Raw genomic sequence first — 17,335 nt, 5'->3', positions numbered from 1 at the left:
TTGATTTTTAATATTGGGTGATTGGGTAAACCGATAACCCATTAAGACTAGTAATTTACTACTTGACTTGTACATAAATATTATATATTAATCTCAATACCTTAGTAGTCACTATCTTTGTCCTTTAGCCTTCAATTCACACTTCACAATGACTTTGAGTTCACAATTTCACATTATAAATAACGTTAAAATCTAAAATAAGAACCCTATTCCTCTTATTTTCTCTTTGTTATGCTTGTATAGTTCTTTTCATGTTTATTATTATTGTTTCTATTTTATGAGCATTTGTAAAGTTACATTATTGTGTTTTCGCATCAAATTTATTAGAAAAAGTCATATATTTGTTTTATAAGTATTTTCTTATTGGTTAAACCGAAGATCGAACCGTTAAGGACCAAAATCAATAAACCAAAAATCGATAAGAAATATCTTATTGGTTTGGTTATTGGTTTAACATATTTAAAAACCGAAAACCAATAAACCGAACCGATACTACATAAAACCAAATCAAACCGATCGATGCACACCCCTAGTTATAGCCCCGGTATAAAGCACACCTAATATATGTTACTTTAATTATTTTTTTCTAATTTATGTGAAACAGATGGAATTTCAAGTTGTTACTTTTTATATAATTTTCACATAATATTTGTTACTCCTTCCGTTTCAATTATAGCAAAGAAAATTTTGAGAGTTCAAATGTTTTGGTATAAAGATTATATATGCTCTAGTTTTTGGACGCCAGAGGCACCAATGTCTCTAAAGTATGACGGAGGGTATATGCATACCATTTATGATAGTTCAGGGATATATATCTTATTCCCTATTTAATATACTTTTTTATGATATTTTTGAAATAGTTAATTATTTTGATAGTATATATTTTACTTAATTTTCACATGATATATGTTACTTCTATTGTCTAATTTTAAGAGTTAGCTAAAAAAATTTATAGGTTATTAAAATATTTAAGTTGTTAATTATTTCAATTTATAGTACATTTTACGTAAGTTTTAGATGATATATTTTACTCCTTTTGTCCTAATTTATATGACATATATGATTTTTGAGAATCAATCAAATTTTATTTTATTTTTTAATATTTTAAATTGTTAATTGTTATAATTTATAACACCTTTTTATGTAAATTTTAAATATTAGTGTTTGATTTTGTGTATTAAAAAATAATATGTATTGCATAATTTTTAACAAAAAAATATTTATTTATAAAAATCAACCCTTTAAAATAAAATTGGGTAATACTAATTTCTCATTCGAAAACATTTTTAAAATATATATAACACTAGTAAACTTAGCCACATGGTGTGAAAAAGTTTTAAAGATATTTTTAAAATTTTTAAATCCAAATAAATTAGATAACAAATTTTAACACGTAAATTTGTAATTTTAACTTGATAAAAGAGATATTGATTTCATAAAAAAAAATCCTTAAATAAGCACCGTCTAATAGCTATTCTTTTGTGTTAGTTATAATAATTGAAAATTTATGACTTTATTACCCATTCGAATGAGTTCTTTTATAGAGTTATGACATAGTAATAAGAATAAAAATAATAAATTTATGAGAAAAAGGAAGGAAGATATACATTTGATAGTAGATTAACAAAATAAGGATTTAGACATTACCGTAAGGATTAACTTAAATTTTGCTTCCATTAAAATCATGTAATTTTCTTAAGAATTGACATTCAAATTAGCATAAAAATAGTAAATTTATGGAGAAAAAAAGAGATAATTTCATAGTCTTCTCTTCAAATTTGGCTTTATAACACTCACCTCTTAATATTATTCTATTACATTTACCTACCTTATTTCAATTTTCTTGTAATACTTCTAAGTAAATACAAATATAGATTATTGTTCAAAATTATATATTTGGACTAATATGTTCCTCAAAAGCAACTTAAGAATCTCAAACAAAGAATTTTCTAGGCAGCATCATACATATTGATAGAATTTTCATCTAGATTCCTAGATATTTAAATAAAATATTTGATAAAAGTAAATAAATGATCAATCTTACATCTCTATAAGAAGAGTACTATTAAAAAACCCTCTTTTTTTTTAAAGAAATTGCCCTTATTTCAACCTATTTCAGTAGTTGCCTTTATTGTGGATAGAAAACATAGGTTTTAGTTGTTCATCAGTGATGAATCATCAATTTTTCCCCTTTTTAAAAAAATCAAATTGGTGGAAGAAACTATTAGGCCTCTTCAATAAATGGAAAGGTGTAAATTTGAAGAGAGAAATTATTGGGAAAAAAAATATTAAAATCTCACTAAAAGATATATTACAATGTTAGACATGGAGAGATTCCATATCACCTTATTTATATGTTGATTTATTATAGACGTAGTATTATTTTTTCCCTTATGATTATTTATTATATAAATAAACAGTAGATGAATATTAATTTGAAGAGAGAAATTGTTGGGAAAAAAAGTCTAAAATCTCACAAAAAATATATTACAATGTTAGACATGGAGAGATTCCACATCACCTTATTTATGTGTTGATTTATTATAGATGTAGATATATTCTTTTTCCTTATGTTTATTTATATAAATAAACAGATTAATCAAAGAAAAAAAATCATAATCTTTTAAACTTTTTAAGAGATATGGTAAATACTAAAAGAGACAAAAAAAAAAGAGATATTACGCTCACACACAAAAATAATAATCATTATGCTTTAAAAGAGAAGTCGTTTTATCATTTTATTCAAAGTATAAATTTACAATGAAGAAAAGATAACAATATTCTTACCTAATATTAATACTTAGCCATCAAAAATGTAAGTGTTACAATTTTTGTTGGCAAAATGGCAAAATTTGATAACAAAACAATATGATGAAAATCAATATGTTACCACGTAAGGTAAATCACGAATAAAAACTAATAATTCAAGCTTGCCTAGAAAGAAAAAAATAGTCCAATGAGAATAAATTGAACAATTGAGATTTTCCTTTCTCCCTTCTCTTAAACTTAATATGGTAATGTTAATATATTTTTCACCAACAATATATATTCCGCATTAATATTAAAAAACAAAAAAACAAATCAATAACCTTAAAAAAAAGAAAAGGAAATGAATTGTAAAATTTTGATACTACATACAAGGTCTACATAAATATATAGATTAATTGAGTTAAAAGGAGTGATTTCTTTAGTTTACTATTACAAATAAAATAAATAGTTGTTGTTGTTGTCATTGTTATTGTTGTTGTTCTTATTTTTATTCTTATTCTTATTGTTGTTGTTGTTATTATTATGGATTAATAAGAGGAGTGAAATTTTCTGTGTTACGTCATTTTCTATACCTAATTTTATATTAAATAGAGATAGAGATTTAGATATAGATATATAGATTGTTAGTGGAAAAAATAATAATAAATGAGAGAAACTGACTCTTGTCTTTGTTTCTTCTCCTAAGATCTCTTTGAGTAGTATGTTATGATTGATATTTTTTCCTTACCCTCAAATAGAAATTAAGCAAACATTGAAAAGGAGGCCAACAAAAAGTAAAAAAAGAATTGAAACGAATTTTTTTTAATTAAATACATATATTGAATATATCTTCACCTTATTCCTCTCTAAAACTTTAAAGCATGAAGCTTCTGATTATTTTCTTCATCGTTGTTACTTCAGCTCATACAGAATTGAGTACTATAGCCATTCTCTTACAAAATCAAATACAAACTTTTTCATAATTTTAAACAAAAAAAAAAATACATAAAGCAAACAAAATCAAGTACAAATTTTTTCATAATTTTGCACAAAAAGCAAAAAGAGAGGAGAAAAAAAATAAAGAGGCAGAGAAGAAGATGTCAACCCAAAAACTCCAACAAATTATTTGAATTCATACGCCTCTCTTATTTTTATAATATTTATATCAATACATGACCGCAACAAATCTGTAAATATCATTTACATTTTCTTTCATGATGAATATTAAAAGTGATAAATTAATACGAATTTTTGTAACAACAGAATTGCATATGAAAAGGTGGGATAGTAATAACTACTCTTGATATACCTTAATTGTATGCATTAAATTTTGCTATAATATGATAAATTACTGGGCTAGGTCATTATAGTTGTGGACGTGGGCTGGGCTTTACTACAATTTAATATTATCTGAATTTAACAGGTGACATGTGGGCTGGAGCTAAACAATTAAATTGTGGGTATTTGTTATTTCATTTATTAAGCTATTATATGGAGGGGAAATTAGGAGAAAGATCCAAAAAAAAAAAATGAAAGAAAAGATAATTGCAAATGGTGACCTTAGAGGCATGCCACATCAGTTGTCTCATCATTCAGCTTTATATATATAGAGAGATTCTATTTGATATCCTTCTACGTGTAATTATTACTCAGAATAATAACAAATAGAATGTTATATAAAGGTTGAAAATGTGTATCAAATAAGAAATTAATAATACCCAAGTTAATTATGGATATTGTTTTCTCTAATATGTTATAACAAAACGACCTCTAAAATATTACCGAAAAATATAAGTAATACTCTTTTGTTTCCTTTTTAGTTGTCAAATTTTGACTTGACAGTTGACACAATAATTAAAATAAAGATAATTGATATAATGATTTACCATTTACCCCTATTAATGATTTGTCCAAGATGACAAATAAAAAGGAAAATCAATGAAAAACCATCTAGTTACATACATATTCGTATTATATTTATTAATTCTCTCTATAGTTTACATATTATTGATTTCAAGTCAGATAAACCAAGATACATATATTTTTGCTATCAGTTACATTTTGATTATGAAATATTGATACACGGGGAGAGAGACGAGTGAGAAAGTCAATATATCCCAAATACATGTCAACAACACTAAGATATATGTCTATGATGAATGAAATTTGATACGAATGGTAATTATCTAGTCTATGGGGATTGAAATTTGATACGAATGGTAATTCAAAAAACACACGAAAAAAAAACGTGATTAGGTTCTAAAGGGAAAATTACGCGGTTAAGCAAACTTATACTACTTAATTATTCATCATAGCTATAGTTTGCTATAATTACCACTCACGACTAACATTATACATTAATTACGCGGGCTGACTTCGAGTTTGTATAATTAGCCACATTTGTATATGTATAATTCGCCAGAATATACAAATACATATGTATAATATACAATTATCTAACCTATATACATATACAATACACCTCTCTCACGCTCTGCTCTCTCTCGTTCGCCTCTCTCCTCCCTCTCCCAATCTCGCTCGCCTCTCTCCTCCATCTCCCAATCTCCCAATCCGAGCTGACTTCGAATTTGTATAATTACTCCGTATAAGAGCGTTTGTACTGCCAACGTTGTTTCAATTCATATAAACAAGATGAATAGGCAGAGAAAGTTCACTCAAAAGTAGCGAGAACAAAAAATAAGAGTATTCCATCAGAAAAATCTGCAAGTTTTTCAAAGGATGAAACGATAATTATAGTTCAACAACTGAAAATGCAATTTCGCGGCACCAGAAGAGGCCGGGGATCTCGAAACCATAGACAGCCGATCAGATCCAGATTTGGGTTTGCAACTTCTCAATATATACTTGCTCCTCAAAAACACAATTTCGTCTCAATTACCTCTTCCAAATTTCTCAGAGGCTTGTTCCATGCTTTACGAATACGAAAAAACAACATCAACTCCACCTCGCTGGAGAAAGTAGCTAGTAATACTTGTAAGAGTACTGTGGAGATGATCCATGATATAGCAAGTACAGTAACAAATGTAGCTTCAATAGCACGCGAATTTTGGAATGCGATTGGACCCTAGCTGGTCTGGTAGTCGTTCTTCACGAACACCGACAAAGGCAACTCCAGGCCCGGGAGATAAGAAAAAAGGATCTACGGGAGGAAGAGGAAGGGGAAACAATAACAGAGGTAGAGGCGGAGGCAGAGGAGACTCTTCTTCTCGCAATTCTGCTGGAAAATAGTATTATAATACATAAATGTCTTCTTTAACTTGATCTCAGTTGTTATCAATGTCCTACAATTTCATGTCATAATACAAAAATTGTCAAGTAGAACAAATGTATCTACTTATTCAGCTTTATATAAGTTTAAGTTAATTGAAGTAAAAAAAAATTAAAAAAAATCATATAAACAAGAATGGAAAACATCATTTAATCAATGCTAGATTAACTCCAAAATATAAATTGAAAATTTGATATCTGATTACCAATAAATAAGATAAAACGATTTTTTTTTGGAAATCGCTGCCATTCCGTTAATGTTATATGTATAATATACAATTATCTAACCTATATACATATACAATTCACCTTTCTCCCATTCTTTGCCCCCTCTCTCTCACCTCTCTCCTCTCTCTCCCAGTCTCGCTCACCTCTCTCCTCCCTATAACATGTAGCTACGAATTGTAATTATCAAACTATAGTTATGAAGAGTAATTGGGCTATTTTTGAGTGGCTATATGTGAAAGTTCCCTGGTTCTAAACTAGCAAAATTAAATTGTGTTGTTTGCGCTTATGACAATGTAGCAGCCCAATAGCTTAGCAAGCCCAAATTGAAATCCTTACAAATACAAAATACAGTCCTAATTTGGCTTAAACCCCTGCCGCTATTCTCTCTGTAGCAAATTCTTGAAGATTTTCCATGGGAAAGAAGCGGAAGCACACAGAAACAGAGGCTGCGGCCATAGATGAAACTGCAATAGAAAGGCCTAAGAGAACTCTTTTAGGTTTTAAAGATGGTTCTACTGAAGAAAACAAAGAAACTTCAGTAGTTACTTTTAGAAATAAAGAGAAAGTTTTGGTGACTTGTTCTCGTCGTATTAGCTACAGGTTTGTGTTTTTTAAGCTTTTTAGTCAAAAGGGTTGCTGTAAATGATCAAAAAGATTGATTTTTTTGTTGTTGGGTTTTTGTGGATTTTAGGTATCGGCATTTAATGTTGAATTTGGTGTCCCTTTTGCCTCACTGTAAGAAGGATAACAAGGTGGAGTCTAAAGATGCTAAAGGTGCAACCTTGAATGAGCTAGTTGAGTTGAAGAGCTGTTCGTCTTGTTTGTTCTTTGAGGTATCCTTGCTGTTTCAGTTTTCTTGCTATAAGATTTGGTGTTACTTGAGCTTGTTTGAAGGCTTGTTACATAGCATACCTCTCTTGTGTGATTTACGGGACCTCTCTTATGTGATTTGCGGGCTATTACACTGAAGCAAGGTCTAATAGTGGCTGCATGTATTTAACTTGTCTGTGCATCCTTCGGTCCTAGTTCTCTGTGAACTTCTATTTTTATCATGTTTAGTGGAGGATACTTGGTTAATTGACATTCTGTACCGTATTACTTGTGATCTCTGCAATCTCTTTCTTGGTTTGCTATTTCAATTGTCAGAAGAAGGAACTCACATTCTCTTACCACTCTATTAAATTAATGTTCTGAAAAAAAAGGCATTATATTAGTGCTACAACAATTACTCGGTAAGTTTAGCCTAGCATCACAAATTCACAGCAACCCACCTCTTGTCATTGTGACTTAGTTCTTTCAGATGCCTTTCAATTGAGCTTAAATTGAATATCGGGACAGCTACTTTTAGCACCGTTTTTTAGATTTTTAGGATTTAGGATTGTATGAACTCCTCATACATCGGACAACTTCCTAATTCTATTCTTCTGGTTTGGTTTAATTTTCCCATTATTCCTACTCATGTGCTCTCAATATTTTTTATGTACTGAAAACAATTAGCCTGATTGAAGCACTCACTGCTACCTTTTTGCATTTTGACTGCGACTTCATATGAAGTTTCAGATTTCAATTTCTGCTCTTTCCCTCTTTGTTTTATTTGATTGGTAAGTTCTGTTCTCTTTTAGCCTTTTTGTTTAAAATAAAGCAAACAAAGAGTTTTGTTAAACTACCTGTGCGCCAAATATGCATATATAATGTTAAGTTTAGGTTACTCCTGGTTATAAAAAAAACTGTAGGTTGTTCTTGGTCAAGCCTACAACCTAGTATCAGTTGGAGTAGTCATATGCATTGTATCCTGTTGATGTCTCCAGTTCTGGATGCACCTAATCAAAAGATTAAAACCATAAAATAGTGCGCTGAAGCATTCAAAAGATGGAAATGCATGTTAAGCTCATTGCCAGTGTGGACATTCATTATAAAAGATTATACCTCTTCTATAGGCAACCAAATATTCCCACCACTGTTTGCCTTCTCCACCCTGGTGCAATCATCCCACACAGCCATAAAATTGCTTGTCTTAATGGTCAAATGCTCGGGTTTGTGAAGGGCTTACTTTTGGATTGAGTAACCTGGAGAAGAGTGAAATCTTAGGCAAGTTCATTTTCTCAGGTGGGAGAAGGACAGCCTCTTGAAATTACCTCATGGCAGATAGCAAAGGCTGTTCGAGTTGATGCAGAGAATACCATAAGCATATCATTTTGGCTAATAGAGGCTTTAGGACTTATTGTTCTAGAAAATATACTTAACGTGTGATTATGGAATTGCCTCTATCTGTTTTGTCCATTTGAATAGAAATTCTGCTGAACGACGTTTTGGTTTTTATCCTTTAGAAGCTATGGTTTCATCTCTTCTGTTTTTCGTCATTATCCTATGTTTGCTTTTATATATCTTCTATTTTCTTATTTTCAGTGCCGGAAGGGAAAAGACCTCTATCTGTGGATGGCCAAATGCCCCAATGGTCCATCCGTGAAGTTTTTAGTCAATGCAGGTAATCAAGTAGATGCTTTTTGTCAATCATGTTCTGATGTTCATGTATAATTGTGATGTGATTGAAATTGTATGTCAACTAAAATAAATTTTTCACCTCACTTGTGATATTCTCTTGAATGAGGAAAGGTCCAACTTATTCTACTTTTCCATTTGTTTTTGAAGTGCACACGATGGAAGAATTAAAACTTACTGGAAATCACTTGAAGGGTTCACGTCCTATTTTAACTTTCTCAAGCAATTTCGATAAACAGCCTCACTGGAAGCTTTTGAAAGAAATGTTCATACAGGTAGTTTGACTCTGTTCAGAGCATTAATCTTTGTAATAATTCCTCGTAACTAAATGTAGACAGTTGGTTTTTATAGTACATTTTCAGTTTTTGCCTATTATGTTTAGCTAAACTTTTAGTTATTCCGTCTTCTAAGGAGTCTGAAGCTGAAAACCTACTTTTACTTGAATATAGTTGTTTGGTCTACTTAAGATGCCATTTTTAGTGAAAAAGTTGGGCTGTTGCAATCATATACAAGCACTTCTTCGGTTTCCACTCCTTTTCTTTTATTGAAGTTTGTTGCTTGCAGTGACTCTTCAACACGTTCTTGCTATTCAAATTAAGTGATGGTTAGAGCATTTTCGTAAAAAAATAAATTGTTGAATCTGATTTCTTTAGAGGTTGACGGGTTCAAATGCAATAGTTTATTTGTTTGAGTTGCATTCATTATCCATTATCCATTATGTAAATCCCTCTGTAAATTTTTAGCTTTCTCATGACATGATTATTTAACTATCTCTGATGACATTCTAACACATTATTTTTCTTTCGTTTTATCAGATTTTTGGAACCCCGAAGGATCACCGGAAATCTAAACCTTTCTATGATCATGTAATTGTGTTTTCAATTCTAGATGACCACGTGTGGTTCCGTAATTACCAGGTTCGTTACTACTCATACCATAGTAAACTTCCTGCATTGCTAGTGTTGATCTGTTTTGAAGAAATGAGTTCTTTATATGATCCATCTCTTGCCCATAGCAAAGTGTGCTTCAATTATTCCCCTTTGTCCTCCAGTAGGAAATTTCTTGGGGTTGGCTATAGGTTGTTCAACCCTCATCCTTCGAGTTCCAGCTATTGTGAAATCCTTGCCCCTTTCCTTTCTTTCACGGAAAATATATACATTATGTAAAGATTCCTCAAAAAACAAAACATAAGAAAATTCGATGACCTCCTTTATGGTCCAAAAGGATAATATAATTACTCAGCCAATATAAGAGGTTGAGAATTGGTACAGCCAGAAAAAACAAATATAGAAAGGAACAGAGAGAATACAGTCTCTTAGTCATAAATGTTAAGTAGAAGTGGTACATGAGATCAGCTGATATTACTAGTCTTAAAATCCATGGATATGCAAGTTTTCTGCCGTTTAACCCACACTACCAGTCTACCACTGCACTTGCTTTGTGGAAGAGGAAGTCTATAGTTCTACCCTCAACCTCCAAATCAAATCCTAGTGGTCCATTTGGTAGGGGTAAAAATTGCATGCCAAGTATCTGCTGACTCATAGGATTTGATATTTTTTAGCTACAAGGGGAAAAGGATGTCTAATAGGCGTATCATTCACCTCAAAGCCTTCTGTTATTTCTTTTTTCCTTTGTAGTAACAAAGGCTTCTGTCATTTCTTAAGGTTCTCTTTATATCTATACCAAGTATTGTAACCTTTTTTTCACATCGATTGTTGACTCTCTGGAGCAGATATCATGTCCTCATAATGGAGGAACACAGAAAATAGACCGTGGGGACCTGGAAAAGATGACACTTGTTGAGGTTTGTAATCAAGCTATGAATAGTCCTAGAGAAACTATCATGTTTGATATTGAAGTTGTGTGTTTATGTATGCAGGTTGGTCCAAGGTTTTGCTTGAATCCAATTAAGATCTTTGGTGGTAGCTTTGGTGGCCCTACTCTTTATGAGAACCCATTCTACGTTGCACCCAATCAGGTAAGATTCATCCCTATGAGCAGAGATTCGTTTTTCTTCTTGCCGGACACTGTTTTTCCTATGAGCAAAGATTTGTTTTATATTGCGGAAGAACTGACTTCTTAAGTACAGTTACTAATATTTATCTATTAACATCACTCCAGATCCGATCACTAGAGAAAAAACAGAAGGCTGGCAAATATGCAAAGAAAGTCAAAGCAAAGACCAGGAGAAAGATGCATCAGTTGTCTAATCCTATGGAGGTGGATGAATTTGCCGATATGTGGAAGGAGTGACAAGTCGTTGGAAAACATGAGTGGACTCCAGGTCCAGGACGATGATCACATGTCCCAGAAGTTTTGTATCGCTAGAATTATGATCCTTTTCGAACAATTTGAAGTAAACTATCTCCTGATTTTCTGCCTAGTTAGAACTCATTCTATGCAAAATCATTATAGGCTTTTATTGTGCTGCAATGAGGAGCTACATGCCTTGCCATTGTCAATTTCTCTGCATTGTACTTCTTCCCAAGATTGTATTTTTAGGTTGTGTTAATCCACAGAATACACATCATGTAGTATTATTGGATTGGTTGAAAGTAATGTCTTTTGGGCCCTGAGTTTTTCTAACCGAATCCTGCTGCAGACAAAAGCTTGATATTTATGTGGAGAAGGATGAAGGGGCTGGCTCATTGTTCATCGAGTTTATAGAGTTTTGACTTGTGCGTGTGGTTCTATTTAGATCCATAGCAATCATTTGAAGTCTTATAATATGTTTTGAATTTTATCATATCAAAATTGCCTTAGAAGTAGCAAAACATGTGAGCCATGGGATGCACAAACTATTAGTTTCCAATTTCCACAGTTAACAAGCTATTCCTTCACAATTTGTTGGTTCAATTTTGACACGAAGTTTAAGAAAGTGAAATACTACTTTTGAATTGCATGGTCATAATTTAAAGATGTGTCAAATCACAAATGTATTAAAATGTCTTGTGGCCTAGTGAAAAGTTAGAACTAAAGAGCTATTAAAGAAACGAAAGAGGTTTTTTTTTTGTACCAAACTACGAAATTGCTTGACATTGTTGTTGGGAGGTCAGAAATATTTATTTTGAGAAAAAAATACTTTTGTTGAAAAATTAACAAATAAGTAAAACTTTTTTTATATAGAAGTAGAAGCAGTTTTTCGGGAAGAAGTTAAAATTTAAGCTTTTTAAAAAAATCAGAAGCAAAAGAAAATTATTTTTCTCAAGACTAAAATATTATTTTCATATATACATATTTACCAATATATTTTTTATTAAATAATTAGCATATATGTTTGGTTAAATTTCATTTAAGAATTTTATTTTTTATTTTTATATGATAAATTTTATAATTTATTTTAGGGATAAGGATCTGAAAAATACCCCAACTTTTGGTTGGATTTGCTGTTGCGATACTAAACTTTCATAAGGACCTATTACCTTCCTAGACTATTTAATACCGTATTTTTTACCCCATGATTTAATAGTGCAATTTAAAAGTATATATGTGCCCACGTGGACACATTACTATTTATAATTTTTGCATTATTTTTTTATGTCCACGTGGGCAAATATATATGTTTAAAATACGGTATTAAATAGTCTAGGAAGGTAATAGGTCCTTATGAAAGTTTAGTATCGCAACAGCAAATCCGACCAAAGTTGGGTATTTTTCAGACCATTATCCCTTTATTTTACATTTATATATTATATATTATTTTACGTAGTATTTTGTAGAATTAGAAAAAAAAATTACAACAATATTTTTACAAGATTAGAAAAAAGAAGAAAAAATAACAATTAAAGATTGCAGTTTCCCAAAAAAGGTATAATATTGATTGAAAAATTAAACATGTAAATTTTAATTTTAAAAATATAAAAATTTAATTGATTTTTTTATAATAGATATTTAAAATAGTTTCTCTCTATTAAATAATCTTAATATTAGAAATACATTAATAGTTGTCTTTTTTTATTTTTTGTAATTTGACTCTTAAAGCGCTTTTTAAAAGAGATTAGTCAAACACAATTTATTTATTAAAAGCACTTTTTAAATGAATTAGTCAAACACAAATTATTATTATTTTCAAAAGCATTTTTCTAAAAAGTCATTTTAAAAAAGTGCTTCTAAAAATAAGTTGTTTTTAGCAACAATACCAACACATGCTGTAAAAAGTAAAGCAAGACAAACAAATTGAAATGGAGGAGTATTACTAATTGATTATCAACTTATTTAATAATATATAGTTTGAAATGGAGAAGTATTAGTAATTGATTATTAACTTATTTAATAATATATAGTTTGAAATGGAGAAGTATTAATAATTTTAGTTAATAATATATAATTAAGCGATTATATATGTGATGAGAAAAAACATAAAGTCATCATTAAAGTTGTTTTGGATTTTCAAAAAAATATCTTAACTTTGCAAGCATCCTATTACTCCATAAAAGTTTTGAATATCTTTGTGAAAGGGTTATTTTGACTCATTCCCTCACCTGATTATTGAACATGTACAACACGCGCGTGAAAAAATATTTTTATTGTGAATAACCAATTAAAAAGTGTCACGTTTCGCTTGTTTTCTTTATTAATTAACTATTTACTTCTTTTACATCATCTTCCCGATAACAAAGCTCAAAAGAGCTATTGGTACTCTCTCTTGACGATTTCATCATCTTCCCCAAAACAAGGTCAATGTTGGTACTTTCTCTGACGAATTCATCATCATCCTCAAGCGCAATAAGGTAGGAATTCATTTTCTCTTTTAATTTTCAGTCGAAAAGGTTAATTTGAAGCTTTTCAAGAAGAGAACAAATTACTAACAGTAGCAATTAGTCAATAACATAACGAAACACACTAAAATCCTAACAATAGCAACTATAATAAGTCGATTCTATATTTTTTACACTATAATAACCCCTTAAACAATAGCAATATGATCTCTATCAACTAATGTAAGAAAACTCTAACCTGTTAACCTTCAATTCCTTGTTCCTCCAAAATTTGTGACCAAGAAACATAAAAAAGGAAGCACATGATCATCACACCATCGTTTGACCAAGAACACGAAGAGACATGGAAAGTTGAGACAAAAGAAAAAGAGTTTTCTCTTATTGAAACAAATTGGGTCGGGTGTAAGCTATGGTAACTCGTGATCATCACGTGCATCTAATCAGGTGAAAGAATAAGTTAAAATGACCCTTTTACAAAGATATTCAAAACTTTTGTGGGGTAATAGAACGCTTGCAACGTTAAAGTGTCTTTTTGAAAATTCGAAACAATTTCAATGGTGACTTTATGACTTTTCTCTATATATGATATATTTAAAAATTTACTTTGATAACCTCGTTTTACAAAATATGATAAAAAAAATTGCAATTAATTTCACAATTTAAATTCATAACTCATAGGTAGGGTGCTCACGGGTCGGTTTGGATCGGTTATTGGTCAAAACCAAAACCAAACCAACTTAATCGATTTGAAAATTATCAAAACCAAACCAAATATAATATACATTTATCGGTTTGGTGGTTACCGGTTTTAGTTTGGTTTGGTTCGGTTATTCGGTTAGTAACCATACACAAAAATAAAAGAAACAATTCATTCAAAATGTGAAAAAAGTGACAACAATCCATTCAAAACGAAAAATAGTTAGAATGACTTAAATTACTGAACTTTCAATCACAAAATTTACTATCAATAAAGCTTTAAAATTCACTATATTGGTCTAGAAGGAAGATACAATAACATTTTCAGTCCCACAAAGAATTGTCACAGACACTCATATACATGAAATCAATAAGATAAATGTTTCATCTTGGGCATTTTTGCTTTCAATAAGTAAATTATAAAGAATTTTTAATGAAAATATGTATAAGATCTTTAAAAATTGTTTATAAAAATAATATATTAAGTATGGATATTAATAAAATATATGTATATAATTCATCAGTTCGGTTCGGTTATTTCTTCAATTTTTTCAAATAAAACCATAACTGATGTGAGGCCAAAAATATATATTTTAATCATTATTTGCCTCACATTTATTATTTCTATCTGCCCTTTTTTAGTATGAATGTTATGGATTGTGCTAAATAGTGTATTTTATTTGTAGAAGTAAATTGGTGTAAAGTTGAAGAAGTTTGGTGCTAAAACAAATTAAAGATTGAAGATTGAAGAAGGAAAGACAGCTTAATGGAATAAATTCAATATAATAATGTATAAAATATAAAGTTGCAAAGTTCAAATAGGAAAAGAGGATGCTTCCACGTGGTAGCAGCGGAAGACATCTTCATATTGTTGAAGTCGTGCAGAGGCGGTCACAATTCACACGTAAAACTGGGAGATCCAACTCTATTCGGTTATGGTTCCTAATTTGATTGAGATTCAGTTATTTTATTGAGGATTTTCTATATCTCTAAATAGTCCATAAAAATAATTATTTTAGAGATTGGGCAGAGGGGAAGATCAATTATAGGGAATCAAGTGGAAAGTTGACAATACTTTTTAGGGTTCTTTTCTTCTTCTTCTTCTTCTCTTAGTTATTAATAGCTAAAGCCCTTGTTCTGGGGCTGTAGCTACGGATTCAATGTTGATTATTTAAGGTTTTCGAATTAATTTTTGGTTGTCATTATAAGTTACTTCTATATTCTTGTTTTAGTATTTTGTGCTTGGTCACCATGAAATAAATATATTGTCTAATTTTAAAATCGAGAGAGGAGGGATTAGATAGACCAGAGAATATAGAGAGCTCGGTCCACCCATTAAATTGCGGTGATTAATGTTCAGGAGTGACGCCCAGACGGACACCTTGCTTGGTTATGAAATAGGATGAAATATAAATGCTCGCCAGTTAGTCTATTTATCCTCGCTCAACGATGTAGTTAGATAGCTAACTGGGGTAGGCGACGAGAGGCGTATAACTCGGATCATATCATCAACCCTATAAACCAGTAACTTGACAACTGAAATTAATTCTAAGCCAAAAATATGATACATGAAATCCAATACATGTTGCAGCCCTGGGATTTTCCAACTATTGTAGGTAATTTTATTATTTTGTTCTTGCATTCTTCTCTTTTGGCTCTCTTAAATAAATAATTAGATCAGTATAATTTAGTAAAAAATAGTTAATTGACAAGTCCTTTGGGTTCGATAATCTGGTTCATTTAAGAGCCACTATATTACTTGCGCGATCGCGTACACTTGTGTGTGCAATTGGGAGCAACAATAACCAAACCAAATACTATCGATTTTCAAAAATCTAAAATCAAATCAAATTGATTTTATTTTATCGGTTTGGTTCAATTTTTCGGTTTGGATCGGTTTTTATCCAAACCGTGAACACCCTACTCATAGGTTACACATACATAATGTTAGAGTATCTCCAACCTTATACTTTATTTTACTCTCTGAATATAGAGTTTTCTATTTTTTCAGACAACCAACTTCAACCCAATTCTCTATTTTACTCTCAAAAAAAGAATTTTCTTTTCTCTCCTCAATATTATATTATTTATTTATATTTCATTCTTATTTTCTTTTTCATAATATAAATCCTTTCTTTCTTTTTCCCAACTAATCACTTTATATATTTTTCATGTGATATAAAATTTTATTTTTTTAGGATTTTTATTTAATATGAAATTATATTTTATTCTAAATTTCTAAATAACATAAATTGCAAGCAAATATTATATAATATACAAATTAATGGACTAATTCAAATAAAAGTGAAATACAATTACATAAACATTCAACTTTCAATTATTACGTTGCTCCCATAAATGCTCTATTAATGCATTACAAAGTTTAAAATGAGCATTTTTGTCCTTAATTTTTGTTTATGTCTAGCTAAATATTGTTCAAATCAGAGATTTTCATCTACCACCATTTCTGTCGTTGGAGTTGGTGCCTCTACAACATCTTGAATTGGTGCATTAAGATCACGTTCATCCTCGAATATCATGTTGTGCATTATAATACATGTAATCCTTATATCATGGAGCACTTCCTTTCTCCAAAAACATCACGGTCCTGCAATAATTGCAAAACTCCGAATGCACGTTCAACATCTTTTTGGCACAATTCTTGTTTCATCGCTAAATTATTGTTGTGATAAATTAATTATATGTTATGTATTATATTGTTATCTTGTATTTAAATTATCATGTTATGTATTGTATTTTTAAATTAAAATTTTCATCTTATCATTTTAATTTTGTTTATACTTTATAGTGAAAAATAATAATAAAATCAAATTATATTATTGATGAAAATTAGAAAAAATTGAAATGTTATTAATTCGGGATGAAAGTAATATATATTAAATAATATATTTTTAAAATTATTATATTACATTTAAAAAGAATTATGAATATTAGATATTTAATTAATGACATTATATGCAAAATAATATGTTAATTAGAAAATAATAATAAAATTTATTGAAAAAATAAAATAAACAATGTGAATAGAAGTTCTCTCTAAAACTGAAGAATAAAGTCTAAAATAAAGAGGGATTGGAGTGCCCATTCTCCATTTTACTTTCCAAATATAGAGAATGAAGAATAAAATAGAAATGGGT

General features: G+C 30.0%; 1 protein-coding gene across 1 annotated transcript; it reads left to right on the top strand.

Moving 5' to 3' along the window:
- The first annotated feature begins 6,639 nt into the window (after positions 1-6,639).
- Positions 6,640-11,349, top strand: LOC102594267 (ribosome biogenesis protein BRX1 homolog). The gene is made up of 8 exons (XM_006357946.2): positions 6,640-6,864; positions 6,956-7,097; positions 8,671-8,749; positions 8,914-9,038; positions 9,579-9,680; positions 10,496-10,567; positions 10,643-10,741; positions 10,885-11,349. Exons 1-8 carry the CDS (start codon positions 6,677-6,679, stop codon positions 11,014-11,016), a joined length of 939 nt encoding a protein of 312 aa, XP_006358008.1. The 5' UTR covers positions 6,640-6,676; the 3' UTR covers positions 11,017-11,349.
- The last annotated feature ends 5,986 nt before the right edge of the window (positions 11,350-17,335 follow it).

Source organism: Solanum tuberosum, unplaced genomic scaffold (assembly GCF_000226075.1).
Source record: "Solanum tuberosum cultivar DM 1-3 516 R44 unplaced genomic scaffold, SolTub_3.0 scf00249, whole genome shotgun sequence".
NCBI classification, from domain to species: domain Eukaryota; kingdom Viridiplantae; phylum Streptophyta; class Magnoliopsida; order Solanales; family Solanaceae; genus Solanum; species Solanum tuberosum.
This window is presented reverse-complemented; position numbering and strand designations above follow the sequence as displayed.

Bases quoted from the DNA above. Each gene is read 5' to 3' on its own strand.
- LOC102594267 (XM_006357946.2), top strand. From the start codon at position 6,677: ATGGGAAAGAAGCGGAAGCACACAGAAACAGAGGCTGCGGCCATAGAT. The intron at 8,750-8,913 runs GTAATCAAGTAG...TTGTTTTTGAAG, and splicing joins GAAGTTTTTAGTCAATGCAG to TGCACACGATGGAAGAATTA. The intron at 10,568-10,642 runs GTTTGTAATCAA...TTATGTATGCAG, and splicing joins AAAAGATGACACTTGTTGAG to GTTGGTCCAAGGTTTTGCTT.